The 25,671-nt window shown below is 41.3% G+C and overlaps 1 protein-coding gene across 1 annotated transcript in view; it reads left to right on the forward strand.

The window, feature by feature from the left end:
- Nucleotides 1–25,671, forward strand: part of dlgap4a (discs, large (Drosophila) homolog-associated protein 4a) — a 132,740-nt gene that overhangs the window by 81,999 nt on the left and 25,070 nt on the right. The window contains exons 2-4 of the mRNA XM_050065823.1: nt 18,463–19,752; nt 20,124–20,359; nt 22,624–22,771. Coding sequence (XP_049921780.1) covers nt 18,532–19,752; nt 20,124–20,359; nt 22,624–22,771 — 1,605 coding nt within the window. The 5' untranslated portion in view covers nt 18,463–18,531. The remainder of the gene's footprint in view (nt 1–18,462; nt 19,753–20,123; nt 20,360–22,623; nt 22,772–25,671) is intronic.

Raw genomic sequence — 25,671 nt, forward strand, 5'->3', positions numbered from 1 at the left:
TTTGTAAACAGTATTGAAAGCAAACATGAAAGCCAACCCCAGCTTTGTCTGCTTAGCGTTTCGGTTCACTTTATTTGTGTTTTTCTGGTGCTATGTCTGCAATGTGTGTAGCTTCTTCTTGGACATGTGCTGCTGATGGTCTGCACCTGCACCTGGGGCACCTGGTCACTACCTTTATGTAAAGGCCCTGTGCCCAGGAATGTCCCAAACACAGCAAAATAAGACGTAAATAAGAAAATACTAGGGAAGCACCAATTGCCAAATTCTGGGCTGAAACCGGTGTTGTTGTTGTTTTTTTGTTGTTGTTGCTTATTTTATTTTTGTTGTTTTTCATTCCCCCTTTTGTGCCAGAGAAACAAAGAGGTCTTCATTACAAAAACAAGCTAAACTGCATTTGAATGAACACAAATTCAATCATACAAATTTATGAAACAGCCTTTTTTTGAACACATCACTTCATGATTTACTTTCTCCCATGAGTCATTTTTACTGAATTAAGCACAAATGCATCATAATGTAACTCTATGCAACCTTCATGAATGATAAGTTCTTGCCACCAGCTGCTAATAACTAATATTAACTTGCTTTGCATCTGTCGCTTTCAACATAGATTTGTTATCCTGAAGGTATCCCAGGGAAGACTGGCCACCGCCATCAGTTAATGTTGTCTCTTTTACAGATAGACCAATGATAGTCATGTTGTTGCTTGTTTTTTATTCCTCCTTTTGTGCTAAAGAAACAAGGAAGTCTTTATTACAAAACAACAAATACAAACTAAACGGCCCTTTACAACACAACCTTTACATAAACACAAATTCAATCATACAAATTTATGAAACAACCTTTAATATTACCTTCTTTCAAATGAAAAAACCTGCCTCACAAACCTTAATTCTCTCGATAATATCTAGTTTGTATTGCTGTGAAAACATCAACAAATGTCCTCTTCAAATAACTGTTTTTATTCAAGTTTTTCACCAAAAACTAAATTTTACATGATTACATTTGAACACATCATGATAACATTATAATTTTTACCCAGTAATCATTTTTACTGAATAGAACATGAATGCATCATAACTCAATGCAACCTGCTAATAACTAACATTAACTTGCTTTGCTTCTGCTGCTTTCAGCACAGTTTTATGCGTCCTTCTGTCGTGGGGAAGAGCTCTATTCATCCCAAACCCGTTTTCTATCGTTTACGGTACAATGGGATGGCGTTAGTTTAGAGCCCTGCTTTTTACTCAACACCAAATTGATGTTGCACAGACGAGCATTGGCCACTGCCATCAGTGAATGTTGTCTTATTTGCAGAGAGACCAACGACAGTCAACAAGGCGAAAAACGGCTGATACTGATGTTCAGATGATGAATTGGTGCGTCCATAGAAAAATCAGGCAGATGGCATGGTCTCTGCAGATTAATACACCGCCACACACTTCTAGTGGTCGTAAGTGATGATTGAGAGGGATGACTTTTGTAAAAACAGTGACTAAACTCATGGAGACATTGTTTTTGTGGGAAATTCTTGTGTAGTATTCATTTAGCCTTATTTTTATAACTAACATTATCCAGATTGGTTTCATATTTTCATCAGGAATCTTTTTTGTCTTTATGAAGAACACAATGCAATGATGTAAGGACTGAGTGGACACAAGCCATCATTATTTTACTCTATGTGTACGTGATTAGATGATTTAAGGTCACTGTCCTGCTGCATATTGGAGAAAGTCCAGTCCCCCTCTGAGGTCAGCTTGCATTGAGAGAGATAAACCACACGCAGCTCACAATCAAACAGATAGATTTAATCCAGCCTGCAAAGAATTAACCCCAATAGTTTGAAAATGGGTTAGAAATGCAAAGGGCTATTAAGATTCAGTTGTGCAGAGCATGATGCCAGACAGCAGATTAGTTTAAAACTCAAACAAAGCTCAAACAAAGCAATTGTACTACTTCCTGTGGCAGTGCATTGTCTGTTTTGCCTTTTCTTCTCAGAGTAGACTGAAGCGTTTCCTCTCTAAGCCCAAGCCCCCAGGACTATTAAAGCTTTGACAGCATTTTAAACGAGCACTGGTGGAGGATTCACCCTGGCAGCTACTAACCAATAGCATGCAATAATTCCCCGGGGGCCCAAGGGCTGTGCTGAATGTATGGGTAGCGTGTTTTAACAGTGTAGACACTGGACTATGGATGCTTAGCATGCATGACACAACAGCACATGACTGCAGAGGTTAACACGTAACACGCAGCTTATTGGGTGCTTTATGTCTTGTTTCGCCTGAGACCAATACAATGTCAAAGTCATTTTGTCAGGGAGGGAAGTTCGCGGCTCTCAACACCCACCCTACAGCTTCTGCTACTGTTCTGCTTTACGAAGACACAACAACAGAGATGCACATATTCAAAATCATGTCACTTCTTTTTAAACCCAGAATTTGCCTTTTGCTCTCAGGCCTTTTATCTTATTAATAGTTTAGTCATACTAGCAAGTGATGATTTACACATCTCTACACTCACGATATTGCGTGGCTATCCAATAAAACAATATTAGGGTTACATCCTCTTTTTAATTAAACCCATAAATGTTAACCCTTCTATTCAGCACTGCCATGCATTCAATCTTGCAGAGTCACTGAAGTGGATCTCTGTGGTCAGGCGGTGCTGAAGCGCTGGCACAAGATGTTACCAAATGAAAACATGCAGAAAGGAACCAGCAGCAGTACAGTGAGGATGGTAAATGGCCCAAGGGAAATGTGCAACCTCTCTCTCTAATTACACTTCAGTGCGTGCAGTGGTGAACGAGGGAGAGCGGTGCACTGGGATCGCTTTAATGGGCAAAGCACTGATGAGAATCCTATGAACGCCAAATGCTCCTAGCTCTGAATATTTCAGCAGGCTTCGCATTTTGAGAGCAGCATCCCCCCATGTTCAACAATGTGAAAGGAAGATGCTTTCAGATTTTGGAAGGCGCGCTTGCATGCCATCAACAAAGTTCCCACAGTTCTCTGACAAGAAAGTCGCTGAATGAGATGAGCAGGTGTTTTGGAGCGCTCCTACCTACGGTAAATACAGGGGAGCAGGAAGAAAGCTGTCAGATGCTCTGGCTTGTGCTGTAGTGTAAAGTCGCCCATCTGCTGGACTATCTGTCTTTCCCATAGCCCTACGGTATACTCAAAACCAGTGGTGGAGTGTAACTAAGTACATGTACTAAGTACTGTGCTTAAGTACAATTTTTACTTGGGCATTTCCATTTTCTATTAATTTGTACTTTCACTCCACCACATGTCAGAGGGAATTGTTGTACTTTTTACTAAACTACATCTACCTGACATCTGTTACGTGTTACTTCTCAGATTTAGACCAGTGGTTCCCTACTGGTGGGTCATGGTCCAAAAATGGGTCGCAGGTCCATTCTGAATGAATTTATTTTGAAGTGCCGTTTTCTTCTGTAGAGTGAGCGACTAACGGACAGCTACATAACAGAAACAGCAAACTAGCTCAGTGATGTAGCCAAACTCAAGTATGATGCTGTATTTAACTCTGGGACCTTGAATTAATGATTAAGGAGAAATCTGGACCTGTACGCTGGACCAGTTGGGAACCTCTGATTTAGAGGGTAACTGGTATTTTTCCACCTGGACCCAATTTTTTCTTCTTTTCGTGTCTAAGTGACCGATGGGAAACAATTATTATTATGTCAGCAGCTGGCAGCCACCAAACAGGCTGCAATGTAACCATTAAGGGCATTAACGCACCATCAATTTACATCCACTAAAAGTGCTTGTTTTTGCCGACAGGCTCATATTATTATTCTAAATGTCTGAAAACATTATGGAGGGGTTCCTAACAGATTCAGACCTTTTTGTTAAAAAGTAAGATCCTTTTTTTAACCAGAAACAGCAACAAAATCACTGTCACCAAACCCCCCAGACTCCATTTAAATAATCAGTACTTTTATCCTCATATCCTTTCCATAATGTTGTCAGACACTTGATAACAATCTGAGTCTGTCAGTGACGAAAACAAGCACCCCTAGTGGACATAAATTGACGGTGCGCAAATGCCCTGAGTGGTTACACTGCAGCCTGTTTCGTGGCTGCCAGCTGCTGTGCTCTCGTTCAATACTGGACCAATTTTTTTTATTTATTTTTTTTAAAAACCTTATTAGTAGACACAAAAACATTGGAAAATATGGTCAAGGTTGCAAAAAAACTGTAACCATTTAACATGTAAAACATTTAAGTTTAAAAGATCATATGCATTCTTTTAAATGAAACTATAAAACACTGTATTAAGTAGTTCTAATTATTCCTACCTTGACAACATTTAACTGCTTCTTACATAAATGCATCAACAATTAGATCTGAATAATATATAGAGAGAATATATATAACACTGGTGGGGTCATTCTGCATATGTAGTACTTTTTGTTTGACACTTTAAGTACATTTTAATGAAAATACTTTTACTTGAGTATGATTTTGAATGCAGGACTTTGACTTGTAATGGAGTATTTTTCTACTGTGGTATTACTCCATGTACTTGAGTACAAGCCCTCACTCCTTCCATCAGTGCTGAGAGCACCCTGATGTCCGATGCTAAAATGTGTCATCAACTTTAAACATTACCAATGTTTTAAAAATGCTATCCATTCATAAACCCCTACTGTTAGTCTAAAAAAAAGACACTGCAAACATCTGCAGGCCCACTGTAGAAAGAAAGAAAAATATATGAACTCCTCCTACATGTCGTGTTGAGGAATACAGTTTTCCTGGGTGTAGTTGATTTTTTCTTCTAACCATTTTAACAACCTCTGCCTCCTCCTTTAATGTGACTGACCAACATTTGGCAGTTACAGCCCGTCTGCAGAGAGAAATGTCCTAGTGATAAAGCCTCTTGGGCGTATAAATGATGTTTGAATGGTTTGTTGAATATATATGCAGCTACACTGTCAGAATCACTCCGTTATATCTCAGTATCTTTAGCTTCCAGCTTATTGGACACTCAATGGTACTTATAATCCTTGAAAGACTAAAAGCATTTTGCAATCATGGCACGCTAAAACAGAAAGAAGTCTTATTGTGTAACTCATTTCCCTCCTGGTTATGGACTTGGCCTTTTCAGCAACACAGACACAGAGGAGAGGAAGGAGGGTGTGTTTTTATCGTGTAATGGATGTGCATTTATTGGCCTTGCCTGTTTCGGTCATGTTAAAGGAATGGTTTGACATTTTGAGAAATATGCTTATTTGCTTGATGGCAGAGAGTTAGATGAGAAGATTGATATCACTCTCATGTCTGCATGGTAAATATGAACCTATTGCAAGCAGCTCTTTAGCTTAGCACAAAGACTGGAAATGGGGAAACAGCTGGCTCTGTCTACAGGTAATAAAATCTGCCTTGCAGTGTCTTAACGTGATCTCATCCCTATTCATCGTAAGTTGACGCTTGGGTGGAGGTTGCCTTTTGTGGTGTATCTTGGCACACAGGGTTGGCAACTAACAACTGAATAATGATTCACAACTGATGTGACAGATTAACTCTAAATTAGATTTTTGTTTCACATGGGACACAACCGCTGGTCTCCTGGCACAAAGTCCTGTGGTAGTTGGACCCATCCACTTCCCTTCCCACCCGCCCTAAGTGAAATTTTGTGATCTTAGATCTACTTCAGTTGATCTGAACATTTAATTGTGACGCTGATGAGTTTACATTGGATTAGGTTGAGAGCCCTCTGCATCTCATACAAATGCTAAAGATGCATTGTATGTCCGTAGCTGACACTGACGGCCACTGCCCTACTTTTTAATCCAAGTTACTTTTAGGGCTCATTTATGCTCAACGTTAAATACGGATCCGGCTACGGACGGAGCCTTCTGTCCGTGCTCCGCGTTCATTTCGTCCATATTTCTGCACGTTTCCATAAAGCTTACGAATACTGGCCAAACGGAGCAGTACCACCGGGAACCGTGGGGGCAGTGTTGCTGTCAGTACCCGATACGTAGCTCTAGTGAGACACGAAGAAGAAATAACAATTCAATTTCTCTCATTGGCAGTACTAGAGAAAATAATTCTCCGTCCTCCAGTCGCGATGTATTTAACGGCCTCACCGACCACCGCCTCGTACAACGCTGCCTCTGTTTTTGTCTTTTATGCAAGAGAAACATTATCAATATCTCCTCCACAGTCGCCATGTTTGTTTTTGAGTTTGTTGTTGTCATAAACTTTTAACGCTGGGCTGCCTCCTGGTGGATATATTGGTTAACATCCATGCCAACGTAAAGGGCGCATGGAAGTATGTGGGCAGTGACGGTAACATCGTTTGAAACGGACGTATACATTGTCGTACGTAAAGGGAGCATAAATGAGCCCTTAAATGTAACGTCATCCAACACTGGTTATTGTATAATGGAAAAGTATCATGTCTTGTGCTGGATAGCCCTGTTATCCACAGAAATGAGCCTTGTTGCTCTTGCATTTCTCCAGGCAGTAGAGAACAACACTTGCAGCAGTAAAGGACAACACTTGGTTTATCCACAGGAAGCCCTGATGACATAACTTTGTGACTGAAACACGCTATTAGTAGATTCTCACCCGACAGTGGGGATAACGGATGGCGTTGGCTCATCTAATGTGTTAATACAGGAAACACGGACCTTGTACTTGGAGTTGCTCGGAGGAAGAGACACATTTGATACTGGTTATACAACATTTTATTAGATTAATCTGAAATTAGTCCACTCAGGGGGACCTCTATGTTTTGCGTCAGTATCAGTGAAGTGATTTTAAAAGATAAAAAACAGGGATAAGACACAGGCTGATAAGACACAGAATTCTGTATGCAGTCAGTCACTGTAGTGTAAATGTACTGTACATGTGTCTCAAGGAGAGTGGATGCAGTGAGAAAAAAAAGTGATTATTGAAGGAGACTGCAAAAGCCAATACCCAGCAGCTGTATATTCACCCTTAGAACAAGGAGCAAGCCCCAGATCGATACCTCTCTCTTTTTTCACTCCCTCCCCTCCCTCTGCTTATCACCCAAGGCTGCAGGGGAAGTGCACAGCTACAGCACACATTTATTACAGGCCTGCTTGGTGGCTCCGTGGGACACAGCCCAGCAATTCTTGGCTCAGCTTGTTAGCAGGCGTTGTGTAGATCTAACAGCGGTTGTATGTCAGCGTTGGGCTATACGTGACATCACATCCCGATGGGCCAATGATGGCAGTTTTTGACAAAGTAGCAGCAATTTCAGCAGCCCTGTGAGGATGATTGTTTTGTCAAAGTACATTTATGTTCCGAGTGCCATCCCCATCTGTTAGATTTTAAACCTCTGTGTAAAAATGATCCCCAAATATTTCTTTTTATGTTTTATCTTCCCTTGTTTTCCACATAAAGCATTTTTAAAGTGACTAGCAAAAATATATTTATGTATATTTTTAGAATTTGCCATCTTCTGTTTAATTTGACTTAATGAACTCAGTGCTTGTGTGGAGGCACTGGAGGAAAACTCCAAATAATGAAGTCTAACCACAGTAAACAGATGCTGTAAAACTTGAGACTCAGCATTACTTTTCTTTCTTTTTAAAATGCAGTTATAAAATATTTACTAGTTGTTTTGTTTACAGGTGCGGACTACCCATTGGGATGTTCAGGAATTTTCTCAGTGGGCCGGTCTTGTGAGGGTTGGTCTTTTCTTCCTAAGCTCGGTGTTATAGTACTTTTTTGTTAAGGCCCTGTTTTGAAAAATTGAGCAAAGCGTTAGTTCAGTCAGGACAACCTCAGCTCACATCCCAGCTACATCAGCTGATCTCAAACAACCCAATCAACTGATGGAGCAGCTGATTGATGGAAGTCAGCTGGTAGAGCACTTGAGTCCTTTCTATGCAACCAAGTAGTGAATCTCATTCAGGATGCCCTATTTAAACTGCTCTGGCCTGCCTACTGTTGCTGCTTCGTTTGCAAGCCGCTTTGCAACCTGCCTCCACCCCAGCTCCTCCTTTTCATGCTCTGTCTGACTTATCAATGTCATTTCTGTTTGTCACTGATGCTGCTCTGTTCTGTTCCTGGGGGTCTTTGCTGCTGCTCTTCCCGCCTTAGGCTTTCCATGAAGGCGCGTGGAAGGGCAGGGAGGTTTGCACTCTCTGCCTTAGGCTTTCCATGTAGGCGCATGGAAGGGCAGGAAGGTTTGCTCTCTCTGCCTTAGGCTTTCCATGTAGGCACATGGAAGGGCAGGCAGGTTTGCTCTCTCTGCCTTAGGCTTTCCATGTAGGCACATGGAAGGGCAGGGAGCTTTGCTCTCTCTGCCTCAGGCTTTCCATGTAGGCGCGTGAGAGAGGCTTTCTGTGTAGGTCCAAGGAAAGGCAGAGAGGCCCCAGAACAGAGCCATACCGCCAAATTTAATACTGCAAATGGAAATAAAGTTTTCTTTGACTAAAGTGTTCTTGACTGAACTGAACATAGTCATGTATGTAACCTTTCACTGACATTGCCACGTCTGCCGCTAGCTCTCCCCATCTGGAATTTGTGTTTTCTAGGACAGTGAAAGCATGACTTGCCTTACTTTGCTTCTGACTGGCTTACCCTGATGTTCCTACACTTACCAGTCTCACTCCTCCTGCCTTCACCTAACCAACAAAGGCAATGAGTACTAGCCAGTCAGAGAGAGAATAGTGCAGGTCATGCCTTTGCTATCCTAGGAAATGCAAATTTGCCTCCCTGTCAGGTTGATCTGGGCCGTCTGAATGCATTTACCATAAGTGTCAGTGTACGGGTGCACTAAAGTTGCAGTGTTGGCTGATTTGACCACAGAGATGCGAGTGATGACTGGCTTGATCATAGTTATTTACAGAATGTGCCCTGCAGGCGACTTATTGGCTCCCTTCAGGCGTCCAGGCCACCCCTGATAAGGTATAATATTTGATGGCCAGCCCAGCAATAAAAATGATTTGTTAAATACTTACTCAGTCTAAATATAGCGTGCTTGGTGTGGATATGCAGTGTAGTGTAGTGTGCTCCTGTGGATAGAGTCTGCTGATTGTTAGTTGTGTGGCTAATAAGTCAAATTAGGCGTCAGGTGATCCCTACATTAATTCAACTGAATTTTTGTTCTGTACAAACAAACATGGAGGAAAGCTTTGGAGAATTAGTTATATTGTTTTACATATTGGCCTAACAATATGTAAAACAATTGCCAAGGCTGGAGGTATTATGCTTTCAGGTTGTCTGTCCGTCCCATTCATTGTCTCCAGGGAATTTCTTCAAATTTGGCACAAACGTCCACTTGGACTCAATGATGAACTGATTAGAGTTTGGTGGGCAAAGGTTGCTGTGACCTCACAAAACATGGTTTTGGCCATAACTCAAGAATTCATACGGTAATTGTGACAAAATTCCACAGAAAAGATTGTTAAGGATAAAATGCTGACATTATATATCCAAAAGGTCAAAGGCCAATGTCATTGTGACATCAAAGTGTTCGACAAATACAATATTCTGTCCATTATTTGAAGTCATAACTTACTGAATTGGTGACACTAATTTTGGGTGTCCACTGTGCTGATTATATAGATGTTATAAGCTGCTGGGTTGAAGATGTGTGTGAAGTATCAATGTTTTAGAAGATGTAGCTTTTCTCGCAGCAACCTCCATATTGTCATGGCTACATGAGTCTTGACAGACATGGATGTAAACTGTAACTGCAACTTATCTGGGCGGTAATTTTAGTTTTTTAAATTAATAATTCATTCATCGACAAACGTGTCCATTTGAATTTGGTGTGCCAAAGTGAGGCCGCTAAACAGCAATTTCCCAGGCTGCTTGTTGTTGCCAGTCCACCACTCTTTGTATGTGCTTGTATTCATGTAGCAACACCTACATGTGTATTTTTATTGATATTTTTAAAGAATAAACATTAAATTGATGTTTCCAAGACTAAATGAATGTCATGGCTATGAGATGGATAGACGCACAGATGGACCGATACTTTATTCATCCCCATGAGGATATTCTTGTATCCAATAGCTCACATATTGCTAATCACAGTGATCTTAAAAACTGATGTAAGCGACTGAATTTTGTAATGGATTACTGCTCTGTGGCTCATATGAAATTGATTTCAGCTTCTTAATTCAATCAGATTACAAAAACTGACATTGCACAGAACATTGCAGTAGGAAGGAAGTAAAAATACAATGCCTACTTTTACACCCTTGCCCAGCAACAGACAACATGTCAAGCTTGTCCCCATTGTTTTTCGTTGGTTCACCCGGAGTGCCCTAATTATCAAAAACATCTCTACCTTGACAGCTGAAAATTTGATGCATAGCCTCAAGGATACTATAAATATTATTCCTCCCCCTGGGCTTTTTTTTCTGTCACAGCAAGCTCTAGAAACATCATTACATAACTGCAAGGTACTTGGAAAGTCTCAAGCGTCTTCCAACAATGAGCATTATTCAAAGCCGCAGCCTTGATAACATTTGTGCTTGTTTATTGTTTGTCGTCTGGCTTTGATTTTCCTGCACAATAACATGTGACAGCCTCGTTGTATAGGAGCCAACTTCGAAGTCCCAGCTCTCAGACAGACACAGAAATACAGCACACAGTATACAGTAATAGCCAATATAGTGGGACTGCTTTACTGTAATAAATAAGTGGGTGGTTTGATCATCAGACGACCCCCGGATGATTAAAATTCCAGTTTTAAGACAAATAGTTTCTGTGACGGAGGTATGAGTCAGTAAATACTGTCTCTTCAGACAGAAATATGCACAATTAATAATTTGGCATTGCTCATCTGATTGCCTCTTTACATAATGGGTCACACTTTTGTGTTTTAAATTTGTTTTAATCTCTGAATCAGGACATTAAACCACTTTCATCTATCCCCAGATGCCACTTTTCAAGGAGTAATTGAGAGAAGATGTTATGAGGGAGTTCATAATGACCAAATTTACAATATAACAACTCTTTGGTAGACTATAATATCTGAAATGGGCATGCTCATAATGTGACTATGCTGAATTAAAGGTGCAACTAACATTACGACTTAGGTGGCTCCCCTCAGTCACAAGATGGGACAGTTTGAGGACAGAGGAGGGGAATTAAAAAAAACAGATCTATCAGAGTAAAATAAACAGATGAGCAATCAGTTAATCACGTCGCTCTCTCATCTAATATTAAGATGCAGCAGCTAATAGCTTTATAAATGTGATGGATGAAGATATTTTGTACGTTGGTATTTAAAATAATCAATATTTTTATATTAACAATGGATCAAATGACTACATGTGATGTTAAAGGGGTTGCGGGTAGTGATGAACCCACTGAGAATTATTGCCTGACTGCAGTTCCTCTCTCTTCATCTCTCAGTTCATTGTTTTGGTTTTCTGGCCTAAAGCACTCTGATGAACCAAACGCACACTACCTGCTCAATACCAAAAGACAAAGGTCACTAAATTTACTGACTATCAGGTGAACAAGGTGGAGCATTTAACAGCCACAGAGCATCAGTATTGGACTGACATTTGTCAGGTGGACAAACACATACACCAGAATATATGTTAACTTTGTACATTTCTGCAAACCACAGATACCACTTGGTTACAGTTAGGAAAAGGTCATGTTTTGGCTTAACGCACCTGGTTTGATGCCACAGTCACAGCTGGAAATGCTGCTAATGTCTCGCTTAAAAACACTCAGTTTTTTGTGTGTTGCTCTTGAACAGTGGTCTGCAGTTTGGCAGCTGTCTCACCTACATGTCACGCCATCCAGCACCCCTCCACCTCCCAATGACAAAGTCATCTCTGAAACATCTATGCAGAACTTGGTCACTTTAGAAACATTGATATGATGGGTATGAAAATTACAAGTGTAACATATTCATAATTTGCAGAAAAGTACAATGCCAACATTTTCCTCTGGCAACTGTGTGGCCAGAACGATGACTCCAAATGAATGCTAATGTTGCTACATATCTGCTGGATATTTAATTTGGCAACTCTATACTAATAAGTCTGCCATATCAATGTAAAAGGTGCTAATATGTCAGTGTTTCCTGCAGCCCCCAACAGGCTTCTAAGGGACAACCATACAGTAGAGGTTTGATGGATTTACAATGTACAGACTATACACCTCATTCATCAATGTTCTGCTGGTCCTGGCATTCATGTGGATGCCGTGCTCCACCCAACCAAACACCCCACAATGGCAGTGGCACCCAAGCAGGACAGTGCACCATGCCACACTGCAAAAACTGCTCAGAAATGGCTCGAGGATCGTGACAAAGAGCTCAAGGTGCAACCTGGCCTCTAAATTTTGCAGATACCAATCCAATCACATGTGTGGGGTGTGCCGTACACCACCTCACAACCCACAGGACTCAGAGGATCCATTGCCAATGCCATGGTCCTTTGTCCATGCCCCAAAAAGGTCTGAGTCAAGTCCGATCCATCTTTGTCACGTTCGAGGAGGAGTACTTGGTTATCAACGGTGTTGAGGTGGGTGAAACGTGTCAAGTGGCATCCACGTGAATGCCAGGACCAAGGTTTTCCCTGCAGAATATTGAATTCTAACAGGATAATCAAAGTTATTCACTTCACCTGCAGTGGTTTTAATGTTTTGGTTGATTGATGTATACTCATCCTATGTGAGCACTAGGGAAATATAGTTAATCATAATCATAGTTTAAGTGTATTTTCTGTACATGCACAGTAGTGAGTTTTTATACCCGAGTGCACCAGTGACAGCACACTTCTTCTGACCTGCTCTGACTCTCCGTGGAAAAAGAAGTTTTCCATGTTACGTATGTTAGCGCTTGATACATCACTATGCTTTTTAAAGGCCCTGGTGGATCCACCATCCAGGTTTGTTCTTTAGACCTCATTAGCACTGTAGTGTAGGGGGAATAGGAAAGGCTTTTTTGATCTGCTCTGTTATAATAAGACATTATTCGTTATGTAATTTAAAATGTAGACGGACAAAACATTTTAGAAAATTATAGTTAAATATATATTTATTAAGAAAACTGGAGGATACAGTTATTTTTATACTTAAGGGAAAAATGAATACAGAAAAAATTCTTATTAAGTGGAAAATCTATGTTATAAATCAACAGAGTTATTCATGTTTTTTTTTCTTTTCTGAAGATATATTATTTCGTTTATGAAATTAGTAAGGACAGCTAGTAAGCCTTTTGTTTACTTTGCTACATAAATAATCACTGCAGACACACTGCTCAAATCTCATTTTCCATGATGTTTAATGGTTGATTAATGATTGTAGCTGTCCACAGATCACCTTCACACACCAATCAACCAAATGCTTGCGTGAGTTTTTACCCTCCAAATGACCCTGGCAGGACCAGAATACACAAATAACTGTAAGATCGCTCTCGTTACATAAGTGCACTACAACTGCAACCAGTACGGCCCTTGCGTATGAGATCATCTGAGGTTGTCCTTTTGATGATGCGTGTGCTGCATATGTAGCTGAAAGAGACGTAACACTCCTGTTAGTCAGTGAATGTGCAAGATTTCTCTGAGATAATTCCCACAGCCAGTTACTGCTTCCCTACGGTGTGTGTGCGTGTGAAGCAGAGACATATTTGCAGTCCAAGGATTCATTCACCTTGTAATTATGCAAGAGCCTGCTGGCCACCATCACACAGGCAGACAGACAGATGCACTGAACCTGTGACAGAATTACATGAACTGTGAACATTATTTCTTTCTCATCTCGGCCCTGTGATGCTCAGCACTTGACAGGGTATTCGTCGGTGCGGTGGACGGGGTGGGTGGGTGGTTAGCACGTTTCTGCGTGTGTCAGTGTGTGTTGGTGTGTCAGTGTGTAGGTGTGTGTCAGTTTGTCAGCAGTGGCGCCTACAGGACGTGAACACGTGGGGCTACAGTCAGCTCGGGGGGGATGAATTACAGCAGGCTGCGCCGTTGTAAAACGCTGGTATATTTGTCAGCACGCCGCTGTGCCCGTCCAGGAACACTGACTCAGATAAGTGGCTGCTCTCGCACTGTAGAGAGTGTATGGGAGGTCAGAGAGACGTAAGAAGTGGCAAACCAACACAGTGGAATGAAAATGCGTGCAGTTAACATTCCACATTCAGCTCCCAGGCAAGATTTCATGCTTTGCTGTGGGAGAGGGCTCTTACCATTGACTGATCAGTGAGTCACTCCACTGTGATACAGACAGCATCTGTTGGAGAGAATTTAATGCAGCATGGGTTTCTGCTGTGTGAATTATGAGTTTTCATAACCTTGATGCAATATGACTGTCTGTATAGTGAGTTTTGAGAGTGAGTAGGCTTGCTATAGAGGAGGATGAGACGGTCGCCTTAAAATATTTCCGTTTCCTTCATTTATGTTTCTATACTGTCTGAGCTACTGAGCCAGGCCACCATGTTTTCCTTTAAGGCAGTGATACATCATATAGAGCAGAAGACAGAAGCCAATTAAAGGGACACTTTGTGGATTTTGAACCAGCTTTGTATGGGGCTCAGAGGAAGAGTCTGCCAATCGGAAGATCAGCGGTTCGATCCCCGGCTCCTCCAGTCTGCATGTGTAAGTATCCTTGAGCAAGATACTGAACCCCAAATTGCTCCCATTGGTGTGTGAGTGTGTTAAAAAAAACTGAGTCGCAGGTGGCACCATGTATGGTAGCCTCGGCCACCAGTGTGTGAATGTGTGTGTGAATGGGTGAATGTGACTCGTAGCGTGAAAAGCACTTTGAGTGGTCGGATGACTAGAAAGGCACTATACAAATGCAGGTCCATTTATCATAACAATGTGGGTAGTGTACGTGAATTAACTGTGGTAAACTTCCTTGCATCTAACCAGTAGGAGTGCTCAGATCTCCTACTCATCTCCCAGCTCAAAGCGTTTTCGCTGGTTCTAGGGCTGTCAAACTCAGATCAAATGATAAAACTAGGCAGTGCTGATCAAATATAAACCAAGATTTTGTCACTGTCTTGCACATTTGTGTTGTTATGAATATCGATTAATTGATACACTTCCATTCTGAATATTTGAAACGATTTCAAATACACGATTACTCATTTTTCCGCAATATCAATTCATATTATATCAGTATCAGCACCAGCTGCACTTTCTCGCTCTGTTTTATTGTTTATGTTTACTACAGTAATTCTGCTGTTCTCTGCTACTAACGCAGGACAGAAAAGTTGTCATTGTCATGTTATAGTCTTGTGATATTAATCTTTTGACAAAAAATCTAAGGGTTATGTATGCCCTCAGTTCCTTTCCCTGTGGCATTGAAAACTGTGTTAAAAATTGATATTTTTCAAGATGTTCTATCGAAGTTAGAATTTCCAGTATTGCCTATTTCTTGCTTAAAATGTCTTCAGAAACATCTTGTTTGAAATCATCTTGTTTGGCTGTAATCTGAGAGTTTGTGAACAGGACGTGAGCATCATACTGTTTCCTGTATTGTAAACACGGAGGCTGAAAAAGTGAGATCAAACAGTAAAACTAAGCAGTGCCAATCAAATACGAGCCAAGATTCTGTTACTGAGTTGCTTTTTTCTCTCCTTTAAATGTTTTTAGAGACATATTTTAGCTTACTGTTGAACTATAATATCAGATCGCCATATCGGTTTTGGACAAGGCAAAAACGGGCAGCATAGTGGTGGTGCAGTGTTGTTTCACAGCAAGAGGGTTCCTTCTTTGTGGAGTCTGCATGTGTTCCCCGTGTCAGCGTGGGTTTTTTCAGGGTTCTCTGGCCTCCTCAAACAGTCCAAAGACATGCAGGTTAGATTAATTGATGACTTTGAATGGTAGGTGTAAATGAGCATGAAGGGTTGTCTGTTTGTGTCAGTCCTGTGATAGTCTGGCGACCTGTCCATAGTGTACCCCGCCACTTGCCCCCTGAGACCCTGAATAGGATCACAGACTCTAAAAATAATTTATGTAACTACCGTGACATCAACCGTCAGTTCAGCATTTTGGATGTCGCCATCTTGGTTTTTTGGAGACAGAAGTGACCATATTTGGGTGAGCGGCTGGAGCTGTGGAGAAGCGAGGGGTGGATCTGACTGAGAAGCCAAGGACACTATCGACAGAAAGCCTGTCACTCAAGCAGCCCCGCCCTTTATTATGCATATCTTTAAGTCTTAATTAAATGTAAACGGGTGAGTTATAGAAAAATTCAACCCCTGTACAGTTGTCATGAACAGCAAAATTAGCTACAGAGACCAACTCTGTTTCTGTACCAAGCTGTAAACATGTTTATTTCCTCTGTAAAGTTGGGCATTTTAACATTGGGGTCAATGGGGACTGACTGGCTTCTAGAGTCAGCCTCAGGTGACCATTCAAAGAACTCCAGTTTTTGGCACGTTTCTCTGGTCATGTGGCACCAAATTCAAAAGTATTTGGTGCCACATGGCCAGAGAAACGTGCCAGAAACTGCAGTTCTATGAATGGTCACTTGAGGCTGACTCTATGGGGACTGACTGGCTTCTAGAGTCAGCCTCAGGTGACCATTCAAAGAACTCCAGTTTTTGGCACGTTTCTCTGGTCATGTGGCACCAAATTCAAAAGTATTTGGTGCCACATGACCAGAGAAACGTGCCAAAAACTGGAGTTCTTTGAATGGTCACCTGAGGCTGACTCTAGAAGCCAGTCAGTCCCCATTGACCCCAATGTTAAAATGCCCAACTTTACAGAGGAAATAAACATGTTTACAGCTTGGTACAGAAACAGAGAAACGTGCCAGAAACTGCAGTTCTATGAATGGTCACTTGAGGCTGACTCTATGGGGACTGACTGGCTTCTAGAGTCACCCTCAGGTGACCATTCAAAGAACTGCAGTTTTTGGCACGTTTCTCTTGTCATGTGGCACCAAATTCAGAAGTATTTGCATCTTTCTACTACATGAACGGCCCTTTTTTTTGAGAAGGCCATCTTTCCACTGGTGAAATATTAGGGCTATGTCATGATGAAGTTTTGTGGTTGCATTGGAAACTATATGACATATTGACTAAGAGGCTATATTAGATTTGGCTTTATCCCAGGCAAGCAGTTAGAAAATGAACATTACTGTACATCTGAGCTGTCATCCCCCGTCAGCTCTCTGGTGAGCTATTTTCAAATCTTACCCAGCACAAGGAGCTCTGCCTACAAAAATGAAAGAAAGTATACATAGTCTGTAAATAATGACAGAGCAGTTAAGTGAAGTTTTATCAGATTGAATTCAGCATTTTTCCCTGCTTGTATCTAATAGAAATGCCACTGAAATACATCTATGAAATATTTGCTTTAGCAGGCATTAGAGAAGATTTATTGTTCCCTGTGGTTGAGAAAGGAAAGGAATCACAGTTTATCCCACAGTTAGTGGATTCGAGAGGATGGCGAAGCACCAAAAATGATTTGTTGAAATGAGGGTTCATTTCCTGCTTTGGAACAAATAGCGCTCCTTAAATATGAAGCTCATTTACATGTGTGAGTCACAGAATCGCTCTCCTATGCATTGTCAGCGGAGTGGCTGCAGGCCGTACATCACTGTGGAGGTTTAGTTTGGGCCTCTGGCTTTCTGGTCGCCTGCTATGGTGGAGCAGTTCATGCATTATAGGCCGTCCTTTTCAGTGAGAATAATCTGTGATTTAGTCTGTTTGTCTTTAGATTTTCATCCTTATGGCTCCATTGTTCCTCTGTGTGTAGTGGCGGCATGACGAGACAGTAAATCACACAAGAACTGTCTGAGCACTGTTCATTGTTTGCTTGAAGAATCAGACACTTATATCAGAAAATATATTAATTTCTTAACATGCAGTGGGATTGTATAAATACACATATGATTCATTAAACCCATACATATTAATGTGGAAATGTATTTTAAGGCAATGTTTATGTGCCTTTTCCCCCACAGCCCTAACAGTGTCCTTTGTGCACTTGCTACTGGTGCACCACCTGGTGGTTTGTGTGCAAGCAACTCATATGGGAACTTACTGTAGAGGACAATGGCTTACTTGCTGTGTTATGCTGCCTTTGTGAAATGCGCCACACAGCAGAGACAGTCTATAATGTCTTTTTTATCTCAATTACTGTACCGAAAATTCAAGGACACGCCGGGAAAAACGCTTTTAAATGGGCTCTAACTCTAATGTTTTCATTAGCTTTAAGTATTGATGTTGAGAACTCCCCCTCTGAGCCTTTATATTGTACGCAAATGGCTGTTTTACTGTTATGCACTGTTAAGTATAATCTCTGTAAGGGGACAAAGAGTCTCATTTTTATTAAACATTCCTGAGAGAATCTGCCGCTAAACTAGGATAAAAACGGTTTAATCAGAGGAAATAACTAAAATGTGACAGGAGTATGCCCAGAAGTGTTGTTTTAGTTTTAAAAGTTTTATGTTAATGTGCTCCCACACAGTCATCAGATCTTTGACTTAATTTCCATGTTTAATCGATCGTTTCTGTCTTTCCTCGTTGCAGGATGGGCCCTTCAGGTCAGTAGACCCGTACTGATTGGAGACATGTTCTAAGGACGACATCTCAGCCACCATGAAAGGGTTAGGAGCCAACCGCAGTCGTCACCTGTCTGACTCGTGTGAACCACCCGGATGCCCACAGAAGCCTCTGTGTCCTTTGTCCTCTGACCCTCACGGCGCCTTTCTGTTGAGCCCCACCATAAACCACTATGGCACCCTGGACCCCCATCTCCACCAGTGCACACCCACCAGCCCCACCACCCTGACCCCTGACTGCCTGCTGCCTTTCAGCCAGGTGTCCAACAGCAGCACCTTCCCTCGTCTGCACTTCACCTCCCAGACCGACCAGGTCGACTGCTCCCAGGCCTGTATGGCAGGTGGTGGTGGAGTTGGGCAGGGAAGCAGAGCAGGTGCACTATCCACCTCCTTATCTATGGGTATGGGTTTGGGTCTGGGCCTTACTGGTGCTCCTATGATCACCAGTGGATCAGCCACCATATCCTCTGCAGCAGCAGCTAAGATGAATCGGTTACCCTCCAACCTTTTGGATCAGCTTGAGAGGCACCTGCCACTGCAGCGTGATGGCTTCAGCACGCTGCAGTTTCATAGAGGACGTATGTCGAAGCAACGCAGTGAGAGCCCAGGACGCATTCGCCACCTGATGCACTCTGTGCAGAAGCTATTTGCCAAGTCCCAGTCCCTGGAAAACTCTGCAATCAAAGGCAGCTTAAACGGGCGCTCCACTGGAGGACTGAGCGTCACCACAGGAGCTGGTGAGGACGGTGGTAGACCAACACGCAGGAGCAAGAGTAAAGACAGGGCTAAAACTGAGGGGCCAAAGCAGAGACCTAGGCCTAATGCACTGGGTCTGTGGAGCTCGGACGATGCCCTGGACACTGACACTACCAAAGCTGGCACTATTGCTGTAGGTTACCGCAACCCGCTGACCATGATGACTCTTGGCAGAGCGGTGTCAGACAGCCAGGCCCCTCCCAGACATATCCCACAGGGCTACAACACCATTTCTGCACATACTCTCAAGACCTCGAAAAGCAGCAGTGACCTCAAGTTCCTGGCATGCCAGGCGACGCAGGTAGGATCCAAGGAAGAGGAGGCAAGAACCAGGGGAAGTAAGGATGATATACTGGTGAAGAGGGGCTCCTGGTCCACTCTCACCCTCAGCCAGGCCAGGCAAGTGTTGCAGAAGGGCTCTGCTACAGTCAATAGGACCCTGCTTAAATCAAAGTCATGCCACCAAGACCTGGCACAACAGTTCCTTCAGGTAGGAGGATCAGTGAGTATTCATCTTCATCATCATTCTTTGTAAGTTTGCATGGATACTTATATAATTTCTCTGAAGTTTATTGGTTTTATTGATCAGTTCTGAGCACTGGTTTCTGCTTTGAATGATAGTTTACCTTATTCTTTTTATCATATACACTTTATACTCACAGTTATAGATTTTGTCCCATAAATCATGTTCATCCAGTCATATTTTCTTTTAAGCACCACTGCTGCACATGCACAGAATCATACTGCAAATGTATTTAAACAAAGAATTAGAAACAAACCTTTGACATGCAGTGTCTAAGGAAAACACCAGAAGTATCCTCACACCATGCTTTAAGAGTCTCACATCAGTATGTGTGTGTTTTCATAATCCAGGTCCCACTGGGGGACTGGGCAGGAACTCTTGGTCGGGGCCGGGCCAGAGGAACTGAGATCCCCTGTCGAAGGATGCGCAGTGGCAGCTATGTGAAAGCGATGGGAGACGTAGAAGACAGCGAGGACTCGGAGGGAAGCCCCAAACCTTCCCCCAAAGCCACTGCCCGTCGCCAGAGTTACCTGAAGGCCACCCAGCACTCCCTGAGCGAGCAGCAGCCGCCTCCACCTCAACGCAAGTGAGTCCTACAGCATATAGAATCACATTTATCAAACTGGAATTAAAACCTTTATTATCATGCTCATTGTTTTGCCATGGTTGTGTTTGTGCTCTCTTACTTTTCATTCATTAAATTAAAAATAAGCACTGAAGAGGTATTTGTTGTTAAAATTGTGGGAAGGAAAATTTCTCTCATGTCCTCAAAGGTAGTCAGCAGGTGGCAGCATCTTGTCACAAATAATTGTCTGCAGTAGCACTTGGTCATAACAAGCTGAGTGAAGCTATTCATGGAGGTTAGATGTGTAGATTAATGAGAGGAGAGAAGTAATGACATACATTATCATCTTTATTTGGTACAAAATCATCAGCAGATGAAATTTTGCCATGTCTTTTACTCCTACATCCACACGGACAGGCCTCGTTGCTACGCTCTCATGCGGGAGGATTATCTGTGGTCTCCACTACAGAGTGCATGCTCTATGCAGCATCTGAGGTCAGTGCCATCCATAGGCAGGCAGTGTGGCCCTCCACCTACCCTCACCTGCCCCACCACCACTACCCACCACCTTTTTTTTTGGCTAACCTTTCCAAGTACTTTTCCTCTCTGCCCCCTCTTCCATCTCTTCTTACCTTGCAGGTTCCCTTAGTGGTGTGTCAGTACTTCACTCTTGCCTGATGCCTGATTTCATAACATGCAAATTTTCCATGGAAATCACTCAACCACACCCTGCTGCTTATGCACACACATTTTCACTAACACCAGGTGCCAGAAGGGCAGAGACAGAACAGAGGAAACTTCTCTAAAATGTCCTAGATCAGTGATTCCCAACCAGGGGCACCTGTACCCTCAGAGTACTTCTGCAATTAGCAGGAGGTACGTGTTGCTCAACTGATTTAAAAAACAAAACAAAAACAAAAAAAACAATTTGGTAAAAATGTTTATATACATAGGTATATTCACATATTGAATCACCTGTACTTTAACACAAGGGGCCCTATTTAAATGATCCATAGTGCATCGCGCAAGTGCATTAAGGACATGTCCAACCCCACTTTTGCTCGGTAAACTGTTTATAATCTGGTCACAATGTAAAGTGCAAGGGCCAAAGGAGTTGTATTTGTTTACGTAATTAATCATAGGTGTGTTTTGGGCATGCCACGAATTTAAACAATCAGTGTGTCATCTCCCATTGTCCTTAAAGTCAAGGTGTGCACGCACCTGTTCCACTCCTATTTATATGGCATAACGACATTTGCACTTTGCTGTGCACCGCTTTGTGCTGCTTCATGCCGGATGTGAAATAGGGCTCAATGTTTTGCAAAGGAAAAGCATTAAATAAGTTAGTTAGAGGGTAGAGAAGTGGAAACAGTTGGCTAAAAGTGATGTGTAAATGCTAAAAAAAGTAGTTAAAAATACTTAATTTAAAGTTCAAATAGTGAGACAACTAAAAGTATTGTACATGCAGTTGAAATATTTAGCTATAAATATTGAATAAATGGTTAAAATAGATAAATGTCTAGCTTCTGTTACTAGTAGTACAAATGTAAACTTGACCAAACCAACCTAGACATTAACAAGTTAACTGTGAGAAGATTTTGGGTCCAGATGGGTGGTGATGATAAAGGGGAACTTGAGTTCATCTAATGCAGGTAGGGCTGGGCATTGCATCACTTTCATATCAATATTGTAATATGAGACTAGATATCATCCTAGATTTTGGGTATTGGCTTGTCTTTTCCTGGGTTTAAAGATGGTATAATAGTAAACTAAGTTGACTTTCTGAACTTACCAGACCTTTCTAGCCTTTACCCACTTATACTCATTATTCCCATATGACTAATGGTTATTTATCAAAAATCTCATTGTGTAAATACTTTGTGAAAGCTCCAATAGTCAACCCTACAAAATCGCTGCAGTATCAATACCAAGGTATTTGGTCCCCATGGAGTTATATTTGGTGTCTCTATTTTGCCCAGCCCCAGGTGCAGGGGTACGTCTAAAAGAAAAGGTTGGGAACCACTGTCCTAGATCAATGAGAAAGTCAGTTTTCACATTTATCAGTTCTACTCATAAATCATTGTTTCCTCTGCGCTGCTATTTTAAACCCTCGCACATATCACTATCTGCACATCGCAATAGTATTTAATTTAAAATACCCAGGGGAACTTTTTGGAGTGTGATTTAAATTTAAAGTTTCTCCTGGATATCATCAATTAAACACAGCCCTCACTTATTCCGCTCTCTGACTTTTGAGAGGCTGATTATCACGTTCACCTCCACAGCTCCCTGCCGTCCCTGAAAGAGCTGTCGACCAATCGGAGCCTCGATAACTTAGACTGCCTGGTGAGCCCGCTGGAGGCCCCTCCACGCTACAGGAACAATGATTTCAGCCAGTGCTCCAGCACGCTGGGCAGAGGCTCGGGCACTCAGGTATGTCTCTTATCTTATCAAATGTGTGTGCATCACATTATTATTATTCCACTGGCAAAAACCATTTCCTCCTGTGCGTCTGTTTAACTCAGGTGTTGTAGATTAGAAATCAAACAACATTTCCATGGCACCAATATTTAATGTATTTTTTTCTGGGTTATATATAAATATTTATACCATATGGAGTTTCATATTTCCTAACGGCTAATTAGATCTTTTTGGATCGACTCCAGTGACACGTTAAAAGAAAAAGTAAAAATCGCCAGGGAAGGAGCAAAAAATACATTAAAACAACTCTCCAATTCGGCATCCACTGTGAGAGAATATTTAACTGTATGTAATGTCTGCTGAGACAGTCTATCAATATGCCAGCCGGGAATAAGTTGGCGGAAAAGAAGTGATGCTTGAGAGTGTTTGCAGAATGTCAAAGTGGGACATATGCCTCAGTGTAAACCTGAGGGAACTTGTTATATATCTTCATCAGCAGGATTGGAGTGGGATGCAGAATCACACACCGCACTAATGCAAACATCTTTTCATAAAGACGCAGTGGCATCAGTCTCTACTTGTACGTGGGAGCTTTTACATTAATCCAGTAATGACTGAGAGATTCAGTTTCTTTTATGATGACAGTGAAGTCAATCAGAGTAAAGAATTTGTGGATACTAAACTACAATATTTTGAGTGAGTTGATTCTGAGGGATTGTTATTCGTGTTTATGTACCACCCACGACACGCTCATGTTTGCTACTAAAATGCCAAACATAAAAATACTTCTACTGGTTGTTTCTACTTCTTTTTATGTCACTTGATCAAACATTTCAGATGGTGCCGGGTGTCAGCGCATATTCACATGATACAGTGACACATCCATGCAGCAAAGAAATACTGAAACAAAGCTATTTTGAGTAACTCATACAATACTGCACAAAATTTGTATGCTGTCCCTGCTAGAAGAAAAGTCCTCTTTGTGTGTGCTTTTATATGTTATGAATTTTTTTTAACACCATTAACACTGAATAAGAAAAGTTGTCACACCATTAGCTCATTAGACTTTTCCAAATTAACTTATACTTAAAACTCCAAAGTGACCTGCACCTTGATTCACAGGTATAAACAGTGGTGGAAGGTAACTAAGTACATTTACTAGCATTAAGTACCAGTACATGAAAAGTGTACATACATTTAATTGTTCTTAAATTAAACTTTACATTCCACTACATTTATCTGACCACCATAGTTACTAATTACTTTTCTGAATAAGTTTTTCCATTAAAAAAAACATATTGAGTTCATAAAATATAACGTTGTAAAGGATTAATAATGTATGTATTGTAGATTACATAAAGTTTATTTAAAGGGGACCTATTATGCTCATCTTCAGGTTCATACTGTGTTTTGAGTTTCTTCTTTAACATGTTTACGCGCTTTAAATTGCTTTGCCCTAATAAATGAATTAATTAAAATGTATTTTCCTCATATTGTCTATGTTGGAACACCTGTATTCACCCTCTGACTGAAACCTTTAGCACTTAAGTGCCTGTCTCTTAAAGACCTCCCCCCAACTGAAACCAGTTTGCTCTGAGTGATCAGTCAACCTTGGTGTCTCTGTACTATCATTGCAGCCAGGAATGACTGTTCAAATTCAATTTGCAGCATGTTTAGCCATGTCATTCCTATTTCCTGTCTACATTAAGCTGTATCTAAATGTAGTGAATTGCAACACCATCAGTTTCAATGGTGAAAAATCCCCTGTAAAACCTTCTGAATCAAAATATTCACAACCTGACATGTTCCAGCATAAACTGATATGAAATTGAGGAGAAATAAACAACATCAGCAACCAAAATTACATTTTTCCTTGATAGTAGCATGTAGCTACATGTAGCAGTGTACTTTCAGCTGGGGGAATGACTGTAACAGAGAATAGCAGCACTTTCCATCATGAAAAATCCTCAGTAAAAGCTTCCAAACCAAAATCTTCACACCTGGACATGTTCCAGCTGGGGTATGATCCGAAATCAGGGAGAAGTTAACATCGGTAACCAAGATTACATGTTTTTCTGATGTTAGCATGTAGCTACATGTAGCAGTGAACGCAATATAGAAGTGGCACACCTGGAGCAGATGACCACATAAAGAAATCCATCACAAGCTAGCACAGCTTGTCTCGAAAGTAGAAAGAAACGTTAAAAACAGTCTGACACTTGAGATTACTTTTATATATGTTTACCTCATTATTTGAAAGTTTGGCCATGTTTAATATAAACGTCCAACATTGTCACATTTTATAAATATATGACAGAAAATAAGGAAAAGCATAATTGGTCCCCTTTAAAGTGGTTCCCAACCATTTTGACTTGAGGTAGTTGGATCTCCTCATCATGTTTCAGTTGTCTATGAGTTTGCAGTCCCACCAAAGAGACGTTTCCCCCTATAAACTTCTCAGATAATTTTGTTTGAATAACTATTTAAGGCCCAAAGAGGATAAAGATAAATTGTCCAATATTTCACAATATAATTGAAGATCAGAGAAAAGTTTTTAAAAAGAACTGTAAATATGTTTTTCATTATTCCCTCTCCGAATAATCTTCTTATGGTCTCACCATCATGTGACCGTTTGGAGGGGCCCAATCCCCAGGCTGAGAACCACTAGACTTAACTACCTAACTTTACATAAAGCATATAAAACTAGCTTCACCTCAACCAGCTACAACAGAATAATGCTACTCACACATTGGTGCATCTGTATTAACAGTCTAATAATATCATGTATGTTGGTACATCAGTCACGGGGGCCATTTTACTGTGGAATTATTACCTTTACTTACTTACCTTTACTTCAAGTACGTTTTGCTGATAACACAAGAGAGAGTATTTTTGCATTGTTGTATCAGCAC

This window comes from Epinephelus moara, chromosome 16 (assembly GCF_006386435.1).
Source record: "Epinephelus moara isolate mb chromosome 16, YSFRI_EMoa_1.0, whole genome shotgun sequence".
Classification (NCBI taxonomy): Eukaryota; Metazoa; Chordata; class Actinopteri; order Perciformes; family Serranidae; genus Epinephelus; species Epinephelus moara.